This window comes from Rattus norvegicus, chromosome 3, assembly GCF_021556685.1.
Source record: "Rattus norvegicus strain SHRSP/BbbUtx chromosome 3, alternate assembly SHRSP_T2T, whole genome shotgun sequence".
NCBI classification, from domain to species: domain Eukaryota; kingdom Metazoa; phylum Chordata; class Mammalia; order Rodentia; family Muridae; genus Rattus; species Rattus norvegicus.
In genome coordinates, this window is record NC_141536.1 from 142304024 (window position 1) to 142327966 (window position 23943).

Sequence of the window (23943 nt, forward strand, 5' to 3'; positions counted from 1 at the left end):
CAGAAGGTTAAGGTCATTGTTGGTAGCAAATTCAAGGCGAGCCTGGGGGGTGTGGGAACTTATTTCAGGGAAAAGCAAAAAGAACCAGAAAAATGTTACACAAATTTTGACTGCTGGACTGACGGTGTCTTCCTTGGAGACAAGCCCATTTCCAACTTCTCTACCATGCTAGCACCCAGCTGGGCCTGTGTCAGCCTTCACCTCCTCCCTGCCCTTGTCTTCAGGCTCCAGTTGCCACCGCTCCCATTTTCTTGGGGCCCCGTTCCGAGTCTTTCCCTCTGAGCAGACAGCTTGTCTTTATTGCCTGCCTGCAGCCAGAAGTGACTGCAGAGTCACCTCAGTGACCATCTACCTGTGCTATGACATGGGTTGGGGCTTGTATGGCCCAAGTCACAGTAGACAGCAACTGTAGGCTAGCACAGGAGCAGACTAAACAGCCATGGTGAGGATACACAGGCAAATGAGGGAGAGTTTGAGGACCAGGTAGGTATATCTGTACTTGAAAAAAAATGAAGTCCAGAGCATGTATTTTACCCTGCAGCACACGGCAAATAGTTTGTAAGATCTTAAAACGTCACAAGGTGGGCCGGGTTGGGACCTCTCGTTTGCCACCTCATATGTTGAAATAGCTGTCATCCTGCCCCTATTGTACAGATCTGGAGACTGAGGCCCTAGGAGGGTGGGGTCTTGAAGGTAACCTATAGGTAGGGACAGAGCGATTTGAATCCAGAGAGATGTTGTCTGGCAGGAGTTCGTTCCTGGGACTACCATTTGCTGACTGTGAATTCCCATAAGTCACCTGATTACTCTGAGCTGTCACTGTCCTAGATAGAAAGGGGACAGTTGGAGCTGCTGTTATGAGGATGCCTGGGTGCCTGGCAGGCCATCAGTGATCCATGGTGGTGATCCCTGCTTCATCATGGCTACACTCTAGGACAGGGGTTCTAGGTTCGGGTCTTCGGGAGGGGTCATGGAGTCATGCACATGCACATTCAGACGTGGCTTGGACCAAACTATATACTTTACTCTAGGACAGGGGTTATAGGTATGAGCGTTTGGGAGGGGTTGCACAGCCATGCACACGCACTCGGTACAGGCAGGTGAAGCGAGGGTTCCCCCAGTTGCTGGAGATCTTCACCTTGACTGCCGCAAAGCCCCTGGGTGGCTGGTTCTGGAACAGAGTCAGAGAGTGGCAGCTCCCCTCCCCGCCCCCACAGGCCTCTGCTCTGCTCAGCAGAGGAGCCTTGGGGGAAGAGAACTTTCCCACTTCACAGGGGAGAGTTCTAGAGAGGAGGAGCAGACTGTCCCAAGGCCACACAACACCTCAGCATTTGGGGGCTGGATGGAAGGTACTGAGGCCTGAAAGCACAGATACAGTGTGGTAGGGAAGATGCCTCAGCCTTGGAACCTTGGCAGTTCCTTGTCTGCGGGCCTCAGTTTCCCCTCTGTAAGAGGATTACGGCGGACAGGAAAGAAACTCTTGGGGCTGGATGGAGCCTCAGCCCCCGGCAATCATGGCTTCTCTGGAAGCTTAGCTCTCTCCATTCGCTGTGCCCAGAGTAGGTGGAAATAGTGATTCTCAAGCTCCCCGCCCAGTGCAAAAAGGCAGGGCTGGACTGGTGGCTCAGGCCTATAATCCCAACTACTGGTGGGGCCAGCCTGAGCTACATAGTGAAATTACGCCTGAAAAATAAAAGAGGGCTAAGGATATGGCTCAGAGGCAGAGCACTTGCCTAACAAGTGTGAGATCCTAGGTTCACTCCTCAGTTCTGCTATAAAACCCAAACCAGAACCCAGTGCATATTTTAACCCCCTAGGTAGTTACAGAAGGGACCCTGAGACCCGGAGTCCAGATCTGTGCAAGGTTGAGATTCAGGCCCATATTAGCCAGATCCCAAACTTGGACAATCATGTTGATAGCTCATCCGGTCCTGCTTCTGTCTGTCCCCAAATTCCTCTTTTCTAGGCCTCAGTTTCTTCTCTTGTAGCCCGATCAGGTGTGACTCAGGACTTCTGGGATAAAGGCTTTAAGTTTGGAGCCCAGGAACCCCACCAGACGGACACTTTGTGTTCACATTTGCTATCCAGGAAGATGATGAAGCAAGAGGACTCCTGAAGGGACCGGAAGTCAGGGAAGACTAGGAAGTCAGGGTCAGAGGGCTTTCCCTGGGTGCTACTCTCGGCACTGGGTGCTGCCCCACGTCTCTTTAGTTTTCCAGTAGGCCCATGATGACTGTGCACCTTTTGGGGCTGTAGGGGACTGGGGGCGTTGCACATGGGGTACACTCAGCAGACCCTCCTCCATGGCTTCCCCAGGTACCTGGAGCTGAAATGTCTGGATGATGTTTTCTGGCTGAAACTGGAATGCCCCCAGGAACACTTCCTCCCTGGGCGGGTGCTCCATGCCCTGTGGAACCAGACAATGGAGCTGTGAAATGCAGCAGGGTAAGCCTTCCAAACTCCTGGGGTGGGGGGGTGGGCTCCTCATTCAACCTAGTGTCTGGGACAGGAAGGAACAAGGCCGGGGGAGTTGGAAGCTGGGGGTCTACGTCTAACATCACCAGTAAGGATCAGGTTGCTTCTCATCCTTCTGTGGACCCCATGCTACTCTATGGGCTGCCACAGTATAATGAAGCTTAGTGGTTTCTCTTTTCTCAGAAAAGCCTTAGTTGAACTAGATAGCTGTCTATGTTGGTCCTGGAAGGCTGAGATGTGCCACAATCTGGCTGTTCCCAACCTAACTAAGCCACATCCCCTCAGCTATGTGGATGGGTACTCTCAAGGTTTGGACTACCACCTTCCAAGGTGGTCCCTTCATCCTAGCCTGGCTCCCTGCCACCGTGTGCTCACGTAGATGACAAAGTCCTTTGGTGCAGTGTCCAGGCATCCCGACAATGAGATGGTCTTGGGAATGTGCTGCAGTGTAACGTTGGACAGATAGACTTTCTGGGCCAAACGGATGGTCACCTGGCCACGGTCACCGGCAAAGGCCCAGCAGTTCCCAGGTGTAACACTGGGCTAGAAGAGACAGATTTGAGGAGGCTGTGCTATGTGGACAGGGTCCCTCTTTCCCTGCTTCCCACCTTTCCTTGACCACCCAGAGGTGCCCATTTTCTCTCACAGAGCCTAGTTCCAGAAGCTCAGGGAGGGCAGGTGCCACGTCGAGCCTCCAGAGCTGTCCTCCTCAGTACCTGCTCACCCATCATTCCTTCCCTCATTCATTCATCCCTCAACATTCTTTACCTGCTTTCACTGTCACCCTGAGTCCTAGACTTGGATGTGCCTTCCATTTACAGAGGAGGAAACTGAGGCACAGAGCAGAAGAGTGAGTGGCCCGGGATTGTACAGAACTGTAAGTAACTTGGCCCTGCAACTGGCTTGCTGTTGACAGCCATGATCTGACACATAAAACAAGAAATAGAAGCCCAGGATGGGAAGAGAACAGCCTCACAGCACTTGGGGGGAGAGCATGCCAACCTTGGAGAAGTCAGGTAGGGCTGGTGGCATGAGAAGCAGAAGTCAGCTGGCCTCACTTGCAGGTACAGAAGCCTGGCAGAGGCTTTCCCTCAGACCTGACTGCAGCCAGTGTTTCGCAGCCAGATTTGACCCCTCTATTGCCAGGGCTGTACCACCTGTCTCCCTGGCCAGCGATCTCTACAATCTGTGGTTCCTTTTTCCTGTTCCAGGCCCTCATTGCCAACTCATTGCACAGTGGGCCTTGCCTTGCTTGTCCTTGTCTACCCCAATAGGAGGCTTCCCACTCCTGGGAGGTCACTGTCCTAGATGGACTCAGAGTCCCTTGAGGATAGGACTCATAGACAAGCTGGTCTGTGGCTGTGGCACTGCCCCAAGTTGATGGCTAGGATGAGATCTTATTGGTCTGTAGCTGCTTTGGGGCACAGACAGGCTTGTTACCCTCTCTGGACTTCAGTTCCCCCATCCGAAAGGCAGGATTGCAGAGGGGTGAATGTTTGAAGGCTGGTTCTGCCAAGTATTGCATGCCCAAGTGATCTGGTTTTTTGGTATGGTGTCCTCCTTTGCAAAGGAAGTCTATCAAGCCCCACCCCAAGGTTGCCTGAGGGTTTCCAGACCCCAAAGTGTCACAGCTGTTACACATAGCAGGGGTTACTATGGCCTTCTCCTGCTTAAGCCCTCCTCATGGCTCCTGTTCTCCACTCCTGTCCACTTCCCAGCTTTCAGCTTGTCCACTGCTCTCCACCTATGCCCATCCCTCTTGCTGCTATCGTTCACCCTACCCCACCTCTGCTGCCAGCTCCTGTTCCCAGCCCTCTCCTGGCCATCTCCTACTGTCCCCTGCCCTGCCCCTGCCTCAAGGATCACATCCGGGGGCTGCGCGTAGTTCCACAGTCGGATCCAGTTCCAGTAGGAGCGAGCCTTGTCGTGGTTATACGTGGGTGACGTGTGCTCGAAGTCGATGCTGGCCCCTGTATGGAGGGGGGATGTCTCAGCCTCCGATGGAAGGAGACTTGTTCTGAGGGCACACTCAGCTCTGCTATCTGTGGAGCTCTGTTGCCACTCTGGGCAATGGAATGGACACTGTGGTATAAGAGCCGCTCACCCAGGCTGTGTGTCAGGGACACATTGCATTGCTTTTTCCCAGATCCTGGGCTGGTATCCTGGGAACAACTGCATGCATGTGCAGGATACGGAGGTAGGGGGCTGGCTTGAAGAATGGTGTTTCTGCAGAGGCACTCTTGCCTCTGATCTCACATTTCATTAAGGTCTCAGGTACCTGGGTCAGCTGGTGTTGCCTAGTTGGGCCCCATTCCCACTCTCAAGCATCCCAAGATGCTTTTAGCCCCATCCCCTGGGCAACTTACACTTTCATCCTCCTGACTGGAACATCCTTCCTTCCTCATTAGGTCTCAACCCAAACACCTCCCAAGGAGAGGGGTCTCCTGTTCCCTACGACCTCCTCTATTCCTCCTGAAGCCAATTTCTGACTACCATGAATTCCTGTTGGCACCCTCCCCTCCACCTCCCCGCTCCCGACCCCATCAAAGAAGGGAAACTGCCTCAGGCAGCCAGGTAGGAGCAGTGGTCCCTTTCAAAGCAGCACTTTACAATAGCAACCGTGTGCGCGCCTTATGAAGGGTTCCGGAGATAGGTCTGTGGTGGGCCAATGCAGGAGACAGGTCACTTACCTATGGACTTCAAGGCAAAGTCTGGCTTTTCAATGAAATCGCCTTGAATCATCTTCATTATTTTCTGGGTCATTTTTTGCTGAGAAGGCAGAAAACACAGGTCGTGCATCAGCGGCAATGGCAGGTGGTCTTTGGATACCTCTGCCACCCTCAGAGGCTGTGGATGGCCCCAAATAGGATGACACAGTCGCTGTACTGGGGGAAAACCCTGAGACACAAAGTCACCCCTACCCTTTGGGACTGTTGTGAGCTTTCAAGTTCATGTTTCAAGATGTCCTGTAGAGGTCCCGGAGACTTAGTAAGGTTAAGGGCAGGGGCTGTGGAAGAAGGTAGACCCTTACTGCTGTGGGTCCTAGGCAATGTAGTGCCTTTGAATTTAGATATCAGAAGTCTGTAAGATGGGGCAAAAAATCCTGTCTGCAGGCATGGCTGTGGCATTCTGTTAAGGGATTAGAGAACTGTGTGATGCCCTATTGTGTGCAGAAACTGTACTCAGCCCACCGTGTCCTCTGTTATCCTCTATGGCCTTCCAGAGTGATTGGACCATTGCCACTCCACTCAAGGGAAGAATAGTGCAGTGCATAGAATAAAGTGTCAGAGCCCACCCAGCCGTGAGAAGCAGGGCCAACAGTTTACAGCCGCTGGACCACTGAGCACTCTTCTGGCTGGGTACAGGAAGACTGCAAAGAAAGCACTGTGCACAGTCAGTGCTCAGCCAAGGTCAGCTCTTCCTGAAGCTGTAGGGGAGGACAGTTCTGTTTCCATAACAGCAGCAAAAAAGTCTCCTGTTCCAAGCGCCATTTTATTCAATCTGACGCTGATATCTTCTCACAGAGGAGTGTGTGTGTGTGTGTGTGTGTGTGTGTGTGTGTGTGTGTGTGTATACAAGGACCCCTGCCCATCAGCCTGGACTAAAGCAGAAAAGACGCTTTGTGACCGAGTCCTAAGGGCTTACAGTGCTGCTTGTATCTCTGGGGTTTCTCTCACAAAGCCAACACATGTTATGAGGAAGTCAGGTTAGGTGACAGGCCATTTGGGGGGTGCTCTGAGTGATGGTGGTGATAGTTTGAATATGAAGTGTCCCCCACAGGCTCATGTGATGAAAACATGGTCCATAAGCAGGTGACACTACTTTTGGAAGTTCTAGAAACTTTAGGAGTTGAGTCTAACCAACTCCATGGACTCTGCCATGGACTCCAACTGCCATGGTGTTTTGTCTAAGCACGTTCCAAGCAAGCAGAGTCCCCTGAAACCCTGAGTCATAAATAATACTCCTCCTTTTAAGTTGTCACACTGTGTATTCAGTCTACAACGCCAATAAAACAAACACAGAAGGTTGGTTGTTGTGGCTAAACCTGACCGTATGGTTCTTAAGTCTTTGAAATTGGTTTGTGGGAGGAATTTGGAAGAGTTTGACAATATGGGGTAGAGAAACCCTAGAATGATATGAGACTTATAGCAGGGCTTAGTGATATTGAATACAAGGATCTGGCCAGACTCCTGAGCTTTCAGATGGGGCAAAGACTCTACCAGGATTCGAACCAAGGGCATTCTTATTGCATTCTGGTAAAGAATGTATCTATGCTTTTTTTTTCCATGTTCTACTTTATGGAACTTCCGTTTTATGGAAGACCAAGTTTAACTGTGATGGGCTAATTTATCTATTTGGAGAAAGCTCTAAGAAAGTGTAGTATTTAAGCAATGGCATAACTATTGCTGGCTGCTTTTCAGGTAGGCTCACAGAAGGAATTGGAGACAGAGAGCAGAGCAGAAGTATTTGATTTGGCCAGAAAAGGAGCACACTTAAAGTTGTGGGAAAGGGTAGCCCTGGATCTTAAACAGATTATCACCAAAGAAATCCAGTACCTTCCATCAGGACAATAGGAATGGTGACTTAATGGTATCTCAATATCTGGCTAGACATCAGCACAACAGGTACAAGGGTATGAAAGAGCGGATTTATTTTAAAGATTTATCCTTGAGAAGAAAGTACCTCCGGGAGACTCTGATCACAAAGAATTGTGTAAAAAATGTTTATCCAGAGTTGGTTTTTATATGTTCAGTCACTTAAGAGGCCACAATAGCCATGGTGCAAGGAGGCCTGGCTTCTTCTGGAGCTATCAGCAGACTCTGGCACCATCCATATGATGTGGATTTGTAAAGACACAGAACGTAAGAGTTATAGAACCACAGAGGTTTCTACCCTGATTTCAAAGGAGGGTCTTGGAGGCTGGGTAAAGTATGGTGGGATCAGAATCCCCAGGCTGATGTGTGACGCTGTAAGATTGGAGGTTATGCAGTAGCACAGAGTCTAAGAAGACAGAGATGCTTTGGTAAGGATGGTACCACTGGGGTCAGGGATTTTTATATTCATGTGGGACTAAAAGATAAAGTGCAAGTCTTAAGAGCCCTCAAATGTGTGGTTAGGAATTCCCATTAAGATAACTTTGGCAACTGTTTGAAGATGAATGGACATGAGTCCTAATAAGGTAAAAACTTATAAATAAGTCTTATAAAAATTTCAATCTAGATCTGTCTAAACCAGCTTAATACCTACCAAGAAAGAAGTAGTACTTTTACTTCATCTCTCCTACAAAGCAAAGGGGATTTCCTGACTGATAATTGCCATTATATGAGGTAAATAGAGTTCTTTTATATCATGTTGAGAAAACACTTAAAATTCCTAGACATTAAGCAGGAAGATACCAAGTGAGAAAAAGAAAAACAGAAACAGAATACCATACAGAATATTGAAGTTATCTGACAGATTTTAAAAATAACTATGATTAATATCTTAAATAAAGAAAAAGGTAGAAAACATAGACCAGTGATGAATTGATGGTAGAATAAAGTCTATGAAATGAAAATTTATTGAATAAGAATTATAAATATATAATATATTTAAAATTATTTATATGTTTAGAATTCATATTCAATATATAAGATAAATGGTTGGTTTTATTTGCAGAATACAATATTTCAAATGAGCCTCAAGAAAGTTAAGAAAAGCCCAAATCCCATGGGGAAGAGAGCTGAACACCCAGGACTGCAGACATCCTGAGACTGCAGGACAGACTGCCACTTCTGCACACCTCTGCCCACATCCCTGGTCCAAGGGGAAACTGCACAGTGCCTCTGGACACAGGAATATAGGAACAGTCAGCGGTAGGTACCCACAGTTCTGGTCTGTGTGCAGGACTGAACTGAGCAGGTCAAACAGATCCCTGCACCCAAATCCTGTGGTGGAGAGAGCTGGACCCCTCAGAAGTGTGGACACTCCTGAGAAGTCAGAGGAGACTACCCTCTGCTCACATTCCAGAGCCAAGAGGGAATCACCTGGTGCCAACTGTGCCCCCTGGGTGCAAGGACCTAGGAGCAATCAGGGGCAGGACCCTTCTGATTCCTGCCAGTCCCTAGAGCTGAAAGACAGTCACCAGGAGCACCTACACACCGGAAATCAGAGCACCTGTTCTCAGAAAAGTCTGAAAGAAAACAGGGAAACAGGTCTACAGGAGTGCTGACACAGAGGCCTACAGCAGGGTCAAGTCACTCTCAGAAACAGCAAGACAAGCAAATATCAGAGACAGCCCAATGGCTAGAGGCAAGCGCAGGAACCTGAGCAACAGAAACCAAGACTGCTTGGCAGCATCAGAGCCCAGTTCTCCCACCAAAGAAAATACTAGATATCCAAACAAACCAGAAAAGCAAGATTTAGATTTAAAATCACATTTTGTGATAATGATGGAGGACTTTAAGAAGGACATAAGGAACTCCCTTAGAGAAATGCAGGAAAACACAACCTTCGAGAGGAAACACAAAAATCCCTGAAAGAATTACAGGAAAACACAACCAAACAGGTGAAGGAATTGAACAAAACCATTCAGGATTTAAAAATGGAAATAGAAACAATAAAGAAAGCACAAAGGGAGACAACCCTGGATATAAAAAAACCTAAGGAAAAGACAAGGAGTCGTAGATACAAGCATCACCAACAGAATACAAGAGATAGAAGAGAGAATCTCAGTGGCAGAAGATACCATAGAAAAGATTGACAAGGGGGCTGGAGAGATGGCTCAGCGGTTAAGAGCACCCGACTGCTTTTCCAGAGGTCATGAGTTCAATTCCCAGCAACCACATGGTGGCTCACAACCATCTGTAAAGAGATCGATGCCCTCTTCTGGTGTATCTGAAGACAGCTACAGTGTACTTATATATAATAAATGAATAAATCTTAAAAAAAGAAAACATTGACAAAACTGTCAAAGATAATGTAAAACACAAAAAGCATCAAGCCCAAAACATCCAGGAATTCCAGGACACAACGAGAAAATCAAACCTAAGAATAATAGTTATAGAAGAAAGTGAAGACTCCCAACTTAAAGGACCAGTAAATATATTCAACAAAATTATAGAAGAAAACTTCCCTAACCTAAAGAAAGAGATGCCCATAAACATACAAGAAGCCTACAGAACTCCAAATAGATTGGACCAGAAGAGAAACTCCTCCTTTCACATAATAGTCAAACACTAAATGCACAAAGCAAAGAAAGAATATTAAAAGCAGTAAGGGACAAAGGCAGACCTATCAGAATCATACCAGACTTCTCACCAGAGACTATGAAAGCCAGAGGATCCTGGACAGATGTTATACAGACCCTAAGAGAACACAAATACCAGCCCAAGTTACTGTATCCAGCAAAACTCTCAATTAACATAGATGGAGAAATCAAATATTTTGTGAGAAAACCAAATTCACACAATATCTTTCTACAAATCCAGTCCTACAAAGAATAATAGATGGAAAACTCCAACACAAGGAGAGAAACTACACTGTACAGAAAGCAAGTATATAATTTCCTTCAATGAAACCAAAAGAGAGACACATAAACATAATTCCACCTCTAACAAGGAAAATAAAAGGAAGTGACAATCACTATTCTTTAATATCTCTCAACATCAACGGACTCAATTCCCCAATAAAAAGACATAGACTAACCGAATGGATACATAGAGAAGACCCAGCATTTTGCTGCATGCAGGAAACACACCTCAGAGACAAAGACAGCACAACCTCAGAGTAAATGGCTGGAAAACAACTTTCCAAGCAAACGGCCCAAAGAAACAAGCTGGAGTTGCCATTCTAATATCAAATAAAATCGACTTTCAACCAAAAGTCATTAAAAAGATAAGGAAGGACACTTCATATTCATCAAAGGAAAAATCCATCAAGATGAAATTTCAATCCTAAATATCTATGCTCCAAATGCAAGGGCACCTACATTCATAAAATAAACCTTACTAAAGCTCAAAGCACACATTGCGCCTCACACAATATTAGTAGGAGATTTTAACACCCACTCTCATCAATGAACAGATCATAGAAACAGACATTAGACAGAGACATAGAGAAACTAACAGAAGTTATGAATGAAATGGACTTAACAGATATTTATAGAACATTCCATCCTAAAACAAAAGGATATACCTTCTTCTCACAACCTCATGGAACCTTCTCCAAAATTGACGATATAATTGGTCACAAAACAGGCCTCAACAGATACAGGAAGATAGAAATAACCCCATGCTTCCTATCAGATTACCACGTACCAAGACTGGTCTTCAATAACAACAACAATGACAGAAACCCCACATATACATGGAAGATGAACAATGCTCTACTCAATGATAACTTGGCCAAGGAAGAAATAAAGAAAGAAATTAAAGACTTCTTAGAATTTAATGAAAATGAAGGCACAACATACCCAAACGTATGGGACACAATGAAAGCTGTGCTAAGAGGAAAACTCATAGCTCTGAGTGCCTGCAAAAGAAACAGGAGAGAACATACATCAGCAGCTTGACAGCACACCTAAAAGTTCTAGAACAAAAGGAAAGAAATAAATCCAAGAGGAGTAGAAGGCAGGAAATAATCAAACTCAGGGCTGAAATCAACCAAGTAGAAACAAAAAGGACTAGACAAAGAATCAACAAAACCAGGGGCTGGTTCTTTGAGAAAATCAACAAGACAGATAAACCCTTAGCCAGACTAACCAGAGGTCACAGAAAGTGTATCCAAATTAACAAAATAAGAAATAAAAAGGGAGACATAACAACAGAATCTGAAGAAATTAAAAAAATCATCAGATCCTATTACAAAAGCCTATATTCAACAAAACTGGAAAATCTGGAGGAAGTGGACAATTTTCTAGACAGATTCCAGGTACCAAAGTTAAGTCAGGAACAAATAAACTATCTAAACAACCCCATAACTCCTAAAGAAATAGAAGCAGTTATCAAAAGTCTCCCAACCAAAAAGAGCCCAGGTCCAGATGGGTTCAGTGCAGAATTCTATCAGACCTTCATAGAAGACCTCATACCAATACTGTCCAAACTATTCCACAAAATAGAAACAGACGGAGCACTACCAAATTCCTTCTATGAAGCCACAATTACTCTTATACCAAAACCACACAAAGACCCAACAAAGAAAGCGAACTTCAGACCAATTTCCCTTATGAATATTGATGCAAAAATACTCAATAAAATTCTTGCAAACTGAATCCAAGAATACATCAAAACGATCATCCATCATAATCAACTAGGCTTCATCCCAAGGATGCAGGGATGGTTTAATATATGGAAATCCATCAACGTAACCCACTATATAAACAAACTCAAAGATAAGAACCACATGATAATTTCATTAGATGCTGAGAAAAGCATTTGACAAAATTCAATACCCCTTCATGATAAAAGTCCTGGAAAGATCAGGAATTCAAGGCACATATCTAAACATAGTAAAAGCAATATACAGCAAACCAGTAGCTAACATCAAACTAAATGGAGAGAAACTTGAAGCAATCCCACTAAAATCAGGGACTAGACAAGGCTGCCCACTCTCTCCCTACTTTTTCAATGTAGTACTCGAAGTCCTAGCCAGAGCAATCAGACAGTGAAAGGAGGTCAAAGGGATACAAATTGGAAGGAAAGAAATCAAAATATCACTATTTGCAGATGATACGATACTATACTTAAGTGACCCCAAAAGTTCCACCAGAGAACTACTTAACCTGATAAACAACTTCAGCAAAGTGTTGTGGTATAAAATTAACTCAAACAAATCAGTAGCCTTCCTCTACTCGAAGGATAAACAAGGCTGAGAAAGAAATTAGTAAATGACACCCTTCACAATAGTCCTAAATAATATAAAATATCTTGGTGTGACTTTAACCAAGCAAGTGAAAGATCTGTATGACAAGAACTTCAAGTCTCTGTAGAAAGAAATTGAGGAAGACCTCAGAAGATGGAAAGATCTCCCATGCTCATGGATTGGCAGGATTAATGTAGTGAAGATGGTCATTTTGCCAAAAGCAATTTACAGATTCAATGCAATCCCTATCAAAATTCCTACTCAATTCTTTATAGAGATAGAAAGAGCATTTGCAAATTCATTTGGAATAACAAAAACCAGGTTAGCAAAAGCTATATTCAACAATAAAAGAACTTCTGAGGGAATCACCATCCTTGACCTCAAGCAGTATTAGAGAGCAATAGTCATAAAAACTGCATGGTATTGGTACAGAGACAGGCAGATAGATCAGTGGAACAGAATCGAAGACCCAGAAATGAACCCACACATCTATGGTCACTTGATTTTTGACAAAGGAGCTAAAACCATCCAATGAAAGAAAAATAGCATTTTCAATAAATGGTGCTGTTCAGCTGGAGGTCAGCATGTAGAAGAATGCAAATCAATCCGTTCTTATCACCCTGTACAAAACTTAAGTCCAAGTGGATCAAGGACCTCCACATCAAACCAGATGCACTCAAACTAATAGAAGAAAACGTGGGGAAGAGTCTCGAACACATGGGCACTGGGGAAAATTTCCTGAACAGAACACCAATGGCTTATGCTTTAAGATCTCAAGAATCGATAAATGGGACCTCACAAAACTGCAAAGATTCTGTAAGGCAAAAGACACTGTCATTAGGACAAAATGGCAACCAACAGATTGGGAAAATATCTTTACCAATCCTACATCTGATAGAGGGCTAATGTCCAAAATATACAAAGAACTCAAGAAGGCAGATTCCAGAGAGACAAATAACCCTATTAAAAATGGGGTACAGAGCTAAACAAAACTTTCTCAGCTGAGGAATGTCGAATGGCCAAAAAGCACCTAAAGAAATGTTCGACAACCTTAGTCATCAGGGAAATGCAAATCAGAACAACCCTGAGATTCCACCTCACACCAGTCAGAATGGCTAAGATAAAAAAACTCAGGTGACAGCAGATGCTGACGAGGATGTGGAGAAAGAGGAACACTCCTCCATTGTTGGTGGGATTGCAAACTGGTACAACCACTCTGGAAATCAGTCTGGAGTTTGCTCAGAAGATTGGACATAGTACTACCTGAGGACCCAGCTATACCTCTCCTGGGCATATACCCAAAAGATGCTCCAACATACAACAAAGACACATGTTCCATGATGTTCATAGCAACCTTATTTATAATAGCCAGACGTTGGAAAGAACCCAGATGCCCTTCAACAGAGGACTGGATTCAAAAAATGTGGTACATCTACACAATGGAGTACTACTCAGCTATCAAAAACAATGACTTCATGAAATTCATTGGCAAATGGAATGAACTAGAAAATATCATCCTCAGTGAGGCAACCCAATCACAGAAAAACACACTTGGTATGCACTCATTGATAAGTGGATATTGGTCCAAAAGGTCGAATTACCCAAGATGCAATCCACAGACCATAGGAAGCTCAAGAAGAAGGATAATCAAAATGCTGATGCTCCCACTCCTTCTTAAAAGGGGAAAATATTCATAGGAGGGGATATGGAAGCAAAGTTTAGAGCACTGACGGAAGGAATGGCCATTAAGAGCCTGCCCCACGTGTGGCCCATATATATACAGCCACCAAAACTAGATAAGATTGATGCATAAAATAAAAAATGCATGCTGAAAGGGACCAGATATAGATCTCTCCTGAGAGACACATCCAGAGCATGTCCAATACAGAGGTCAATGCTAGCAGCAAACCACCAAACTGGGAACAGGACCCCCTTGGGGGAATTAGAGGAAGTATTGAAAGAATTGAAGGAGCTTGCAACCCCATAAGAACAACAATACCAACCAACCAGAGCTTCCAGGGACTAAACCACTACCAAAAGACTACATGGACTGACCCTGGGCTCTAACTGCATAGGTGACAGAGAATAGATTGTGGCACCAGTGGGAGGGGAAGCCCTTGGTCCTGCCAAGGTTGGACCCCCAGTGCAGGGGAATGTGTCGGGGGGCAGTAAGGGGAATGGAATGGGGGGGACACCCGTATGGGGGAGAAAAAGGGGATGGGCGCTTATGTACAGGAAACCAGGAAAGGGAATATCATTTGAAATGTAAGTAAAGAAATATATCTAATAAAAAAAAAGTTAAGAAAGAAGTGTCAAAACACAGGTCAAAAAAAAAAAAGAATGGAAACAACAACAAATGAATCATGTGGGAAATATTTGGAAGTGACTCTAATGGTCTAGCATAGATACAATTAGAATACAAGCGAGAAAAGAATTTATGGCTAAGAAGAAATTTTTTTTTTTTTTTTTTTTTTGGAGCTGGGGACCGAACCTGGGGCCTTGCGCTTGCTAGGCAAGCGCTCTACCACTGAGCTAAATCCCCAACCCCAAGAAGAAATATTTTAAGAAATTAAAAACTAATATTTTTAAGAAGTTATTGAAAAATGCCAATGTATATATTCAATAAAAGTAAAACCCCCAGGCAGGTTATAATGAACACACAAAAATATTATAGAAGTTTCTAGAGTAAAATTTTCTAGAGTAAAATAAGACTAAAAAACAGAACCAGATTAGACACAAATGGTGAAAGTTAAGGATGGTGTCATTTTTAATAGCAACAGTAAAAGTAGAATAAAATGATGGACTTCCTTTAGAATTTTTGTTTCCTTTCTAAAGTTCTATACCCAGCAAAACTATCAATTAGGAAAATGATAGAGTAAGGATATTTAAAAACATACAAGTTCTCTCTCTCTCTCTCTCTCTCTCTCTCTCTCTCTCTCTCTCTCTCACACACACACACACACACACACACACACACACACACACACACACACACAAACACACATCTTTTCTTTTACTCCTTTGCAGGAAGTTATTGGTGTGGGGAAGGTACACTCCATCAAAATGAGGGATGAAACCAAGGATGGAGATAACTTGGGATATAAAAAACAGGGCATCAACAAAGACATTGGGGGGCAGCCACTCACCTCATCAGACATGGCTTCCATCTGTTGGAGTTTGGCAATGAGCAGGTTCATGCTACCTCGTAGGTCCTGGATTTCCCCAGTGTGATGTCGTACCTTTTCCTGGTACATCCTTATCAACAAGGAGGTAAAATAAGAGTTGACTTTTTATGATGTTGCTATCTTTTTGTGAGTAAGCTTTCAAAGAACGACCCTTAGAACCTTCTGCTCTTCTGGGTCTACCACTCATACCTCAGCTTCTTATTTCTAAAGCATTACTACCTTTCTTCCTTTTGCTTGGAATATTTGTAAGTCCAGTTCAATATTTCCAAAATATTCAGTATTTTTTTGTCTATGCAAGAATGCTGTCATGAGGTGACAGCTTGTTAGTTAATATTTCTTCCCAGCAACTATTTACTGAGCACTGATTATGAGCCAGGAACTATTTAAGACAGTCACAGTTTAAAAAAATTTCTATATACCCAGAACAACATGAAAGCTATGCCTTTTCTCACACTGAGAAGTCCAAGGTCTAGAAAAAAGGTGACTTGTTTAAGTTCAGTCATACAATTCACAGGAGTTAGGATTTAAGTCCAGGCTTGTCTGAATGTTGTGCCCATATTTTTAGCTAAGGATACGCCCTGGATTCCAACTATAGTTTTTAGAGGAACATAAGACTAAGTAGTTTTCTCTTACCTCAGGCTCTGCAGTGGACCACTTATGCTGTCATCCTGATGGAATATTGAAGAAAGGAGGGATCTTTGTCAGGTGGTCTAATCTGAGCCTGGTGAGAGCCTCATCTCTATACTCTATCATAGCGGTAAATCCCATTCATTCATCCACCTTCCTTTTTAATCTCTCATCCATCCACTCACGTACTATCTACCCAAATTTGAAGCCTTTCCCCTCCTTTCCCATCCATCTGCCCATCCATCTGCCCATCCATCTGCCCATCCATCTGCCCATCCATCCATCCATCCATCCATCCATCCATCCATCCATCCATCTATCCATTCATCTATCTATACATCCATCTCCCTATTCATTCTTCCTGTATTCACACCCCATTTGGTACAGCTAACTAGCACTGGCAGTTCCCTGTGCTTAGCACTGACATAGCTGTTGCTTGTATGAATCACCCTTGTCTGCTCTCTTTAGGGGTTGCCAGTACAGTAGGGGAGATGCTCATGGTTACAGACAACAAAGAAGAGAGGAAAATGTAACCTCTTTTGCTTTGGAGTGTCTGGATGTTGTGCTCTTTCAGCTAGACCTCAAAGAATTACAATGGCACAGAAAGTGAGAGAGAGAGAGAGAGAGAGAGAGAGAGAGAGAGAGAGAGAGAGAGAGAGCATATTAGAGACTTCCCTCAGATCCTCATTCTCTATAGGTTTCTTTGACTTCCCCATCAGGAGTTCCACTTGTTTTCTATTTATTTTTCATCAGAAAACAAAGCCTGAGTCTCAGTAAAGCAGAGAGAGTAGAGAGCAGTGTGGTTTCTTACAGCCTTATTTTAGGTGGGGATCTAGAGAGAGGGAGCTGGGCCACTGCTGGCTGAAAGACAGATAGGGAAGCCATCTGAGGTGGATATATGACTGTGTACAGTCCTTGAAAGTCACATGTGCAGGAGAGAGGGATTTCTGGTGGGCAGAATGGCAAAGGAGCAATTTGGAGCTGGGGTGAGTCAAGAACGAACCATCATCCAGATTCGGTGAGTGTAAGAGAAACTGCAGAGGGATATTGGTTGGTTTAGAAGGGTCAGTCAGCCGTGGGTCCTGGAGGGTTTACACTCACCTGCCAGACTTCCATTTTTGATGGTAAATGCATGGAAAACATCCAGAAGCCTGTGGGTCACGAGAATAAGACAGACCCACTTAACTCAAAGGGTGAAAACTTGGGTTCAGGAACTGAGGCATCTAGGTTAGGTTTGTGTAATTTTGGGAGAAATTACTTAATCTCTACATAGCTAAGTATTCAAATCTGTGAGATAGGAATAGCATAATGTCATGCTCAAATGTCCTTTGTGAGATTTGCATCACACAGGCTAACTGACACACACCTTCTTCTACCTTATATTTCAGCCTTGTTGCCTAGTGGGCAAAGAGAAGGCAGGGTAGGTCTTACCTGCGTTTTTATGAGCTTTAGGCTGGCTCAAGTCTATTACTTAAAAGCCCTCAAAACATATTTGTTGTTCTTAATTTTAAAATGTTTTGAAAGCATTTCTTGACCTCTGCAACTAACTGTTCATTTCTTTTAAGCTGCAGGGCAGCCTTTGCAAGACAGGTGGTAACTGGCAGCATGAGAGACCGAGTCGAGTCTGTGCTACAGCCCTGGGCACCCTTTCCCATGATGGGCCCAAGCCTGGGGACACCTCCACCTAGGCAGGGCCCCGGAGACTCACCAAAAACACAGAGGACCAGAAGGCCCATCTTTTCAATGAGTTTCTGGAAGAGCAACTTGAACCTGAGAAGCAGAGTGGCCACGGTCAGGGTCAGCTGGAGCGTCTGGCAGGCTCCCCTGTCCTTGCTCCATTGTTCCATCTATATGTCCTTTGTCTCTCTTCCTGTTCCCATCCTTACTCAACTTGTCCCCCTCTTTCTAGGGCCTTCAGATTCACCTACCTCTCCCTGCAATCTTAGCCTGACTGGAAGCCCATGGTGGTGGTGGAGGGAGGCAATGAAGGAGATATTTAAACTGTAAAGTTTAACTAGATGGATATGGTGGACATCTCAGAAGAGGCATTTAGGTAGACAAAGCAAGCTCAGGGAGAGAAGTGGATGTGGGGTGAAGTCATTCTAAACAGGAAGAATACTGGCAAAGCTGTCATGTGGGAACCTGGGTGGGGTGTTCAGAGACTGAGAACCCCAGACTTGCAGGCCCCGTGGGTCCACAGAAGGAAGCAGAATGGTGGGCCAAGGTTCAGGCTGGGGAGTTGAGCAATGGGGAGCCACCGTGAGTCTGGGGTGGGGAATGTGGCAAAAACCAGACTGAGGATGGCTCATCTGGCCTGACTAGCAGGGAAAGAGCAGCTAACGAAGACACTGTCACTGTTCCTACCACACCCTCCCCTCTCCAATGTTCACCTGCAGGTGTTAAGTAGAACTTGCTGGGCCTGAGTCCTCAGGAAGCAGGCGAGGTAGGTGAGCCAGGCTGAAGAGGAGACAGCAGAGCAGTAAGGAGTTGTACTTTTATTTGGGTCCCATGGTGAACACTCACTGTCTGTCCTGGGCCTAGGGGATTCCTTGGAGCTGGGAGACTCTCTCAACTTGGTGGTTGAGCCCAGGATAGCCCCTGGATCAGCTTATGTAAACAGCCAGAAGTTCCCAGCCTATGAGTAAGCCTCTACTGTGCACACTAGGTAGCACAAAAGATGGTGTGTGTTAATGCCATCCATGGACTGGGAGCCTGGAGAGGGCGGTGTCCTTGTGGGGGTCATCTCTGGAGTTTAAATCAGGAAGTGGGGGTTCAGAGTAGATGAAAGGTAGGTGTGTGCATGGAGGAAAGGAAAATGGAGAAGAGGGCAGGTGCTTAGCTTGGAAGATTGGTACATAGTAAAATGGAGAGCCAGAGGAATGATGTATGGACAGAGGTTGATAGTCTACAGCAACAAATGAAAATAGGGGGGAAGCAATAAGTGGTTAAGTGAATAGACAGAGGATGGATGGATGGGTGGGTGGGTAATGGATGGATAATAGATAAGTGGATGGGTGGATAATGGGTGGATAATGGATGAATGCATTAGTGGATTAATGGAGTCGAAGTAGAGAAGGTCCTGGGGACTGTTCCTCCTATATTAGCAAGCTTTCCTTTTCCCCTCCAGGGAAGCCCTATTTGGATTGGGTGGGGCAGCCTGCAGCTCCTCAAATACATTGCCATTCAGGGCAGCCTGAGTTCTGGTAGAGCTTGGTAGTCAAAGTAGTTATTCCATATATACATACACATATATCCCAGTATGAACTGGGCGAGGCTGAGGCCTGGGGGGTTGATGCGAAGAGGCAACAGGAGAGGGTCATCTGCAGAGAACATAGATCACAAGGTCCCTCAGGACATGGGCTTGCAGAGACCTGGGGGCCCCAGGCTTGGTGTACGCAGCTTTGCTGTTCCGCTCCCAGCTTCTCACACCAGGTCCCAGTGAAGCCCCAGGACTCTGTTCCTGCTCACTCATGTTTGCTGGGGTCGCCTCTGCCATTCTATTGATATAGCTTCTTTGGGCACTCCTGAGGATGACAAAGTTCACAATCATATTTTACATCGTACAAGATCCATAGTGCCACCATGTTGCAGACCGAGCAGCTGTGAACCAGGGACAGACGATGTCTGGCTGACCACAAAATAATTTTTTTTTTTTTTGCTGACATGAAGCTCATAGGAGGCCATGTCCACTCTCTTCCTCCCTAGACAGTCGTGGTTCTCCATGACACTACACCTGAGGTAGCATAGTGACAGGAAGGAAGAGCACAGCGCAGCAGGGGCCTGGAATTTGGGAAGCACCAGAGAACTCTCTTGGCCCCTCTTGCTTAGGGAGATAGAAACATCTTCATTTTGTAAGATAACAACCCCTAAACACTTTTTAATTTGACTCGATGTGTGTTTTTACTCAGAAACCACACATCTAGCTGTTGTATTTTGGATACTAAATGTTTCCAGATGGGTTAAAGAATTGGTTTCCAAGTGTGGTGGCTTCTGGAAGTCAGTCTTTAAGAGGTGAGGCCTAATAGGAGGTCCTTAGGTCATGGGGTACATATCCCGGAAAGACACTGTGGGTTCCCAGTCTTTCCCTTTCCCTCTTCGCTTCTTGGCTCATGAAGTGATTGCTCTTCTCTCCATATGTTTGTCATGTCATGTTGTCACAAAAACTCAAAACAAGCAAACACTAGGTCCTTGATTATGGCCTAGAACTTCCAACCCATGAATCAAAACAAACCTTTTGTCTCTGTAAGCTGATTGTCATCGGTGCTCTGTTATGGTGATAGAACAGCCTCTCACAGGGCCAGGCTGTGCTAGCATAGTAACATAAGACTTATGCACTCCCGAGGTATGCCAGGGTGGTCAGTGCACCTCACAACAACCAGAATAGAGGAGTTTGTAACTTCCCAACACAAAGACCTGCCTCTTACCCTGACCTCACCACTACACATGTATCACATGTGCCACGTCACCACATTACACCGGATAAAACACACAATCACTGAAGGCCAACTTAAAAACCAGGGATGAGATAGTCATAGAAACTAAACATGGATGAACTAAAATGCCCTCGTTTTAAAGAGATTTTTCCTTTCCCCATGGTCTGCTTTTTGGAAACAAATATCATTTTCAAATGATATTTTCCCTGTTGCCTGCAACTGGATGGCTCTTGAAAAAGAGGGTACAGATATTTGTTTCCTTGTTTCCAACACCAGCCTGAGGTACAGTGGGGCGGAGAGCAGGTGGGGCTGATACCCCACTCGCAGCTCACTGTGCAGGCTGCAGCACACAGTAGGCACTCAGTAAATGCATGCTAAAACGATGACTGCTCTGCACTCTGCCATTGCCCGGGAGACCTAGAGAAAGCTACTTTGAGCCTCTCTGTCCTCGGCAGCTACCTCTGTAAGGACAGTTGACAAGGCCTGCTTTCCCCCAAGGAACTCTAAATGGGCTGGGGGAAAGGCAGGAGCTGGCCTTACCTCCTAGACCTGCCACTGTGAGTTGTGTCTTCAGATATGGGACACGAGTCCCCGGTGTTCCTTGTCCGGGGCATTGATTTTCTCTCTTAAGGGCTGAGGATGAGGATGGATGTCTATGGAACTCAATGAGGAGGAAGTGGCAGCCACTACCACCACCACCATTGAGTATTCCCTGGAATGTGACACGGAATATACTGGGTCAGGTGGGACTGTCAGTTCTGTGACCTCATAGAGCACTTGGATGGACTCCAGGTCTGTAACCTGTCTCCTGAACTTCTGTCTTAGTTAGGGTTCCATTGCTGTGAACAGACACCATGATCAAAGCAGCTCTGATAGGACAATATTTAATTGGGGCTGGCTGACAGGTTCAGAGGTTCAATCCATAATCATCAAGGCAGGAACCATGGCAGCATCCAGGCAGGCCCGGTACTGGAGGAGCTGAGAGTTCTACATCTTCATCCAAAAGCAGACAGGAGAAGACTGACTCCCATGTGGCTAGGAGAAGGGTCTCAAAGCCCACCCCCACAGTGAGACACTTCCTCCAACAAGGCCACACCTACTCTAACAAGTGCATACCTCCTAATAGTACCATTCCCTGGGCCAAGAATATTCAAACCACCACAACCTCCCCTCAGAGGATGCTGTTGGGACTTATTTTCTATTTGGAGGATGGGAAGGTTGAAGCTATAAGCTGGGGTGGGCCATGGCAGGGCAGAGGCAGGGCAAGAAGAGAGGTGCCCACAATCAAGCCACCCTCCTTGCTAGTAAGACTCTCTGATGCCTCTAGTTTCCTGGGCTGACTGCTTTCTCAGCCTGTGTGTGACTAGATTTTCTAATGCTGAACTTACTGTCTGATGCTTGCATCACATAAAATAACATTCTTTATGCTGTTGTTTTAATAAAGTCTCACCTTTTTTACTAGGGAAAAAAAGTACTATAGTGGAAATGTCTGGTTAGGTTCCACTCCCTCTCCCCCGCTCCCCATCCTTGCCTGAAGACAGCCTGACCTCTCCAGTTGTGAGCTGAGAAGAATTCACTTTTACTCCTTGGTGGCCTTGGCTCAGGACTGCAGGCTAAGGACCCATGGGGAATGGCATCCCCGGTCCCCATAGTGGCCTGATGGCTACAACCTGACCATATGGATCTGTTAAGTTGCATGGTGTAGGAAAGCTGGAACTAGTGGGTGACACTAAGACTGCTGGCCGGATGACCTTGAGATGGGGAGAATAGGCTAGATTACCCAGCAGGCTCAGGGCTATATCATAGGGTCCTCACAGGTTGGACATGTCAGAATAAGAAACTCACATTCCAATCCTGCTGGTTGGGAGAAATGGCCCTCCCTTGAAGTCTTAGCACAGGACAACAGCTCTGACAGCAACTTAGTGATTCTCTCCTAGTAAGACTTGTTTAAACTTCTGACCTCCAGAGCTGCGTATTTGCGGGGTAGGGAATGAAGTTCAGTCAATACACTGCTTGCTTGGCATCCATGAAGCCCTGGGTTCTACCCCTCACTGTTTAACAAAATGGGATGTGTACCTGGACTCCCAGAGCTTGTTAAGTGTGGAGGCAGGATGATCAGAAGTTCAAGGTCATCCCTGTCTACTTAGCAAATTGGAGGCTAGCCTGTTCTATAAATGAGACCCTATATTTAAAAAAGAGAAAGAAGAAAGATGATGAGTCTTTGAGTTTCTCACTGTGTGGTGATTTGTCACCATCTGAAAAGGCTCAGTGAAGGGGAAACTCAAATCCTGACAGTAATTCTTACAAGGCTTTCTAATAGTTCATTTACTCAATGTTATTAGCATTCACTATGTCCCAGCACAGGGCGTAGGGTTGAGTGGAAGGCTCCCCTCCTGGGGCAGTTGGCAGAGTACCTTGCATACAGGAAGAGCTTGGGCGACAGGGCTTGCTGTTGCTGCTCAGAAGCTCAGGTTCTGGAGAAGGTGCTGGTGAAGGTTCTGGAGAAGGTGCTGGTGAAGACTCCCTTTGTTTCACCTGGATGTTAACCAAGCGTCCCTTGTGCTGGACGCACTGAAGAAGAGGAAGTGTTCATGTCGAAAGCAAACATTGGTCAATATTTGTATGTCTCTTCACTGTGTGTGATGAGTGCAAAAGGCCCTGGTCTTGGGCGACGGTGGGCAAACCGATGCCAAGAGTGGGGTGTTAGCAACCATGGATGCCTCGTTCTTTTTGCCTCTGAGATCAGGGTTGGGGGCATTGGCTCAGAGGCAGGGCTATTCCAGGAACACTTGATGGTGTCTGCAGCCTGTTAACTCCATAGGTACCAGACCTCTCCGGTACCAGTCCCAGGTTGGTCTGGGCTCAGAGCCTGGTATTTGGGCTGGTGGGGTCATATGGGTCTCTAGAGTAGGAGAACATCCCCCAGCCATTGCCTCTTGTGCATATGTGTATACACATGTGAGTTCATGTGCATGACACCCTACCCCAGAAAGCCACCCATTGAATTCACATACACACAGGCACCTCCAATCACTATCCTAGACTCATGGTCCCTTTCACTCAATAGCCCAACATACCTGTTCACAGAACTCTTCGTGCCTGTGCCCAAGGAGTGACATCATTAACCAAGATGTCACTGTGCCATGCCACCTACACACCCTCAGACACCCATGTCACTTTGATACCAGTCCCTATGACCTCATGTGTGTGCATATATAATGGTGCATTTGCAATCTCATGTTCACATACATGTCATCTTTCCTCTCACACAGGATGGGCTACTACTACTGTGACAGATGTGAGTTTGGAGAGCCCTGGGTGTGACAGAGAACACTGGGGCCACCACACTGTCTTCTGCTTCCTTTTGAGTGAAGGCTCAGTGT

The 23943-nt window shown here is 45.6% G+C and overlaps 1 protein-coding gene across 1 annotated transcript; it reads right to left on the minus strand.

Moving 5' to 3' along the window:
- Window positions 1-1003: 1003 nt before the first annotated feature.
- On the minus strand, window positions 1004-21279 carry Sun5 (Sad1 and UNC84 domain containing 5). The gene is given in 13 exon segments (NM_001415685.1): window positions 1004-1171; window positions 2321-2407; window positions 2851-3018; window positions 4330-4445; window positions 5166-5244; window positions 15462-15570; window positions 16134-16168; window positions 17229-17278; window positions 17836-17897; window positions 18518-18584; window positions 19373-19447; window positions 19596-19651; window positions 21101-21279. Coding segments are annotated over 13 exon segments (1110 nt in total). The 5' UTR covers window positions 21175-21279; the 3' UTR covers window positions 1004-1039.
- Between the last annotated feature and the right edge of the window lie 2664 nt (window positions 21280-23943).